The following is a 5,105-nucleotide window of genomic DNA, read 5'->3' as shown; positions in this document are numbered from 1 at the left end:
ACATGGTTAAGAAACCATTTTAGAAACATCCCTCAAGTCGACAGCTTTTGCATCTGTCAGTGCTGTTCTTCCAGCGGGGCAAAGAGGTTGAAATGCAGAAGAGCAAAGCGCTTGGGAGCCAGCTCTCGCTTTGTAATACCGCACCTTTGCTTTCCCCGCTGCGGGAGGCTGGCTCTGCCTCGCATGTGCCCTCCCGCCTCATTTGGCCTTTTCCTATGGCTGCTCAGAGTGAAAGCAGCAAACACCCGGTTTGCCTGATGTGAAGGTTAACCACCTCCCAGCAAGACACTTCCCTGCCCCAACTGGGTGCTGCAAAGTGCCATCTCAGATCCACAACCAAAGAGCTGGGGCTGCGTATGGGCATGGCTACCAGGGGCTGGGACGTGGCCAGGAGGCTGCTGAGTGCCAGAGAGACTGGGTCAGCAGTCTCAGACCCTTGTCCAGCAGCACTGCATGCCTCTGCTTTAACCCCATGACAGCCACAGGCAATGAGGTGGCTCACGGCAGGGAGCCACCACGCTCTAGACTTGTGCAAATGTCATGACACAGACCCAGCGAGGCCGTGGGTGGGGTAGGACCTTCCCCCCAAGCCCAGGGAGACCCAGACCCCAGACAAGCACCAGCACGACACTCACCACCCCTTCCTTCCTTGGGGCATGCTCAGCCCCAGTGCCCCAGCACCCAGGGGCTGCTCTCACACCCCAGGGCTCAGGCAGCCCCTGGGGTGGGCAGCCAAGGGCAGGACCCCAGGCACACCGGGAGCAAAAGCACATGGAACTATCACACGGTATGGGGCTCAATCCAGAGGCCACGTGGGGTCCTTCAGCAAGCGGCAAGCACTTCGCAAGCAAGTCCTGCGGGATCCCCATTACAGAGAGCACAGCTGCTACATGGGGGAAGCATCTTTTGGTCTGGGTTTATTAAAGACTGAGAATACAACTGTGGGCCCAGCCACGAGAGCTGGGCGCCAGAAGCAGGGCTGGGCTGTGGCTGGAAGGGTGCGGTCTCCTCTCCAGGCGGCCTTCAGCAATACTGGCCAAATTTCCTATCCAGCAGGGCATTCCAACGCCCCCACCCCGGCAGAGCTCCATCTGGAGTGGAGCCCCTCTCCGCACCAGCCCCAGCCTTGGTTGCCTATTGCTTTTAATGTGCTAGTCTAGTACAGAGTGAATTAAAAACAAAAATGCATGTCTGTTGCGGTGCGTTTGTGCTGTCTTCGGGCTGTGCTGGGAACCCGGGCTGTCAGACCTGGAGAGGGATGGAAGAGAGGGGCGGATGAAGTTGGGTGGAACTGGGAGCAGAGACATTCCCAATGGTGCTGTGGCACAGACCCTGTCTTTGCCGACAGGCCACAAAGCAAAAGCCTTTGGTGTCTGCTGCTGGAGCCAAGTGGGTGCTGATGGTCGCTTGGGGCTGGCAGAGAGGAGGAGCTGGCACCCCAAAGGTTGCTCCCGAGCACCGGCGTGAGGGCTGGGAGGCACAGCCAGCCCGGAGAGATGCTGCGGCACGCCTGCCTTCCCCGCTTGCCTGGGGGGGGACAGCCCTGGCCAGCCCACCCAGCCAGAGGCAGGAGGGGAGCTCCGAGGGGAGGCACCAACCTGAGGTTTACTTGAAAGTGTGGCTCTCAGCTCCTCCCCGGCCGAACCCTGGAAAAGAGCCAAAGCGGAGTCAGCCTCGCCGCAGGATGGGGAACACACCGAGGGATGCACCTTGCTGAGAGATGGGAGCCCTGAGCCCCCTTCCCCTTCCTCCCACAGCCCCAGCAACCCTACCTTTGGGCCCGAACAAGGCAGCATAGCAGGGGTGGTTGCAGTACGGCTTGCCGTCGTGCTGCAGGGAGAGAGAAAGCACATCAGCCCCGACCGCGCTTCAGCTCCATCTCTGCCCATCCCACTCCTCCTGCAGCCCCTAGCTGCGGGGGTCAGGGACCTCCTGGGCAGCAAACCTCACCTCTGCATGGCCTCCAGACGTCAGGGTCTTGTTACACTTCTCACACCTCAAGCAGGGCCGGTGCCAGTCCTTCCCCAGAGAAGTCACCTTCTCGGCTGCAGAAAGGAGAGGGGTTAGTTGAGGCACCGATCAGTTTTAGCAGGTTGGCCTCCCTGCCAACAACCCAAAGGAGGATGTTTTGGGGCATTTTCTCAAGTCTATTTGTCCAGGACAGAGGGTACCATGTTTCAAACCCAAGTGCTCACTGCGTGCTCACATTGCCGTGCACATCCAGGTGCCTGGATCTGAAACCACAGTGTCATCCCCAGGGTGAATGCCACCGCACCCATGTGGATGGGCCAACTTCCATCCATCTTCCAAAGATTTTGGGACCTCCCACCTTCCAATATCAGCCTGCAAGGGGATGAATTTCCCCCTGGCCAGCTGAAGCCCAAGCAATCACTAGAGTTGGCAGGGGCAAAGGGGGGGTGCTGGCAAGGACCAGGGAGCCAAAGCCATTGCTGTGCCCTGCCCCGACACAAACCAGTCCCCTCCAGCCGCTGGCACTCCGGCCACAGCCCCGATTTTGCACACGCTATGGCAAACCAGAGTGGGGCTGGAGCTTGGCCGGGGCTCAGGCGGCTGCGGGGGGGGACAACGCGCTGTTTGCTGGGGCCGGGACGTGTTTACGGAGAGAGCGGGGAACACAGGGTGGCTTTTAATTGTGGCACAGCGGGGGAGGAGGGTATTTTCTGCAGATGCATGTGGTTGCACTCCTGGGGATTTATTAAGTGATAAAGCAGAACTTTACACAGGAATCCTGTCAGAGCCAGGTCTGAGCACTCTCCCCATGCCTGCAAAAGGAGTTTGAGCAATGGGACCAAGCCGCTGCTGGCAGCATGTGGCCCGGGGCGGGGGGGCCCTTGGCAGCCTGAAGCACCTCTTCTGTGGAGTCCAAATATGCCCACGACAGCTTAAGGAAAGAGCAAGCCGGCGGCTGCAGAGGTGGGAGTGGGGGCAGTGCCCAAATGTCACGAGGCAGCCCTGCTGCTGCCCCCCCAGCGGCACAAAGAGCCTCCTGTGCCCACAGGCCCGCGGGGGGGGATCTGGCAGCCCCAGCAGCCTCAGCCTGGCTCACGGTGGGACCCTTCCATCACAGGTTTCTGGATGGAGCCCCCCACCTCTCGCACAAGCATTTGCACCAACACTCGGGCACGAGCTCTGCCAAGGCTTGCTGCAGTGGGACCCCTCCCCAGCTCTTGGCCACGCAGGCGAGATTACCCTGGAAAGCTGGTGTTGGTCCTGCAAGTCCCATCCCCAGTCCTCTCAGCATCATCTCCCCCTCACCCCTCTTCTCTACAGACACAATTTCTCCAAAAGCAGCCCAAGGCATGCCCAGGCAGGACCACCAGGCTCCAAGAGCCCTGGGGTGCGCCAGAGCAGGGCTTGCTCTGCCTCCTCTGCCAACACTCCTTATCTCCAGGCACAGAAATCAGGCAGTGAGCTCAGTCCTCCAGCCGCTCTTGAACCCTCCTCAGCCTCTGCATCAATAGACATGGTTTCGCAAGAGCAGCCTGATAAGTGCGGGGCCAAACCCCTCCTTGGTCAAACGGCTCCATCCTGACCCCTCCGTGGCCGCACCTGTGGGCACGGCAAACCCAGCTTGCCTTGGTCACAGGAGGGAGTTATGAACTGTACCCTGATGAAACGCAACCTCAAAGCCTGGCTGCACGCAGTGAGTTCCAGTTTAGGCAGAGATGTTCTCCAACCACAGGAGCCACGTCCCCAGCAGCCCTCCAGGCAGCACCCACCCCAATCCCGGCACAACAGCCAGGGTGGGCATCACTAATGGCCACGGCCATTTGGCAGGGAGAGCAGCCCCTGCGTTTGAGACTCCAAATCCTTTGGCAGAGCAGAAGTGGAAGATGGGGCACGCCCAGAAGCAGAGCAGAAGTAAGGCAGAGAGAGCAGAAGTCAGGGACGGCACTCATGTGCAGATCTCTCATGTCTAGTAAATTAAAAAGCAGGGCGTGCATACAAGCTGCTCCTGGCAACCCCCCCTCAAGTTCAGCTAAACCAGGGAAGAGGGAACATCAGGCAGATGGAGCCTGCCTGTTCCAGCAGCTGCTGCTGGCAGGGCAAGAGGCTCAAAAGCCCCAAATACCCTCATGCAGGACAACAGGACCATGGCACCAGAAGGGACAGGAGCCTGGAGCTTCGGGGCTCCAATTTGGAGGGAGATCATCTGCCTGAAGCCCAGCAGCAGACAGAAGGCCAGCAAGACTCATGACTAGACTGCAATGGTGGCTTAAAAACAACACCCCAGGGCTGTCACCTCGCTGTGATAAACCACACAGGACAACATGTGGGCAACCCACTGACCCAGGGTTGTGCCCAAGGGAGGGATTTGCCCTTGGGAAGGTGCTGGCTCACCCACCCAGGCTTTCAGAGCAGGGGCTGCACCAGCCAGGCCTTTGGGCTCCAGACTGAGCAGTCTTCAGGGCTGGCCCAGCTGCCTGCCTCGGCGCAGGGCTGTGGGCGATGGCGGGAAGGAAGCAGGGCTGAGCTCCCATGCCGTGCCGTGGCCCCAGCTGCCGGCCGGGGGTACCCGCTGCACCGCACACCATGCAGGGAGGCACCGTCTCCTTGGGTGGATTTACAAGATCACCCACCTGGGGAACGCCGGGGACCCACAGCAGCAGGGGTGCACAACTTTGGGGCACCCCAAGAATTTGCAGTGCTGGGGCATGCAACATCAGGGCGCCCAACCTGCAGCGCTGGGGCGCAGGGGGACCTGTAAGCACCAGGGTGCCCCGGGGACCCACAGCATGGGGTGTGCAGCACCGGCACACCCCGGGGACCCACAGCATCGGGGTATGCAGCACCGGCACACCCCGGGGACCCACAGCATCGGGGTATGCAGCACCGGCACACCCCGGGGACCCACAGCATCGGGGTGCCCAAGGACCCGAAGACCTGCAGGGTGCAGCATGGGGACACCCCGACTTCAGCAACTCGACAGGGGTGGAGGCGGCCGGGGAGGGAGCAGGAAGCCCTTACCGAAGTAGACCTCCTTCTCGCAGCGGGGACACTTGGGCATGGTGGCGGCTGGGCTGGGCTGGGCTGGGCTCGGCTGGGCTGGGCTCGGCTGGGCGCTCGCACCGGCTATGGGATGC

General features: G+C 60.9%; 1 protein-coding gene across 1 annotated transcript; it reads right to left on the bottom strand.

Annotated features, from left to right (window-relative positions):
- Window positions 1–904: 904 nt before the first annotated feature.
- Window positions 905–5,085, bottom strand: CRIP1 (cysteine rich protein 1). The gene is made up of 5 exons (XM_009645322.2): window positions 4,990–5,085; window positions 1,951–2,045; window positions 1,773–1,830; window positions 1,599–1,646; window positions 905–1,248 (listed from the first exon to the last, which is right to left on the bottom strand). The coding sequence occupies exons 1-4, from the start codon at window positions 5,027–5,029 to the stop codon at window positions 1,606–1,608; spliced, it is 234 nt and encodes a 77-aa protein (XP_009643617.1). The 5' UTR covers window positions 5,030–5,085; the 3' UTR covers window positions 905–1,248; window positions 1,599–1,605.
- Between the last annotated feature and the right edge of the window lie 20 nt (window positions 5,086–5,105).

This window comes from Egretta garzetta, unplaced genomic scaffold (assembly GCF_000687185.1).
Source record: "Egretta garzetta isolate BGI_Z169 unplaced genomic scaffold, ASM68718v1 scaffold598, whole genome shotgun sequence".
Taxonomy (NCBI): domain Eukaryota; kingdom Metazoa; phylum Chordata; class Aves; order Pelecaniformes; family Ardeidae; genus Egretta; species Egretta garzetta.
The sequence above is the reverse complement of the archived record's forward strand: the minus strand, read 5'-3'. Positions and strand labels throughout refer to the sequence as shown.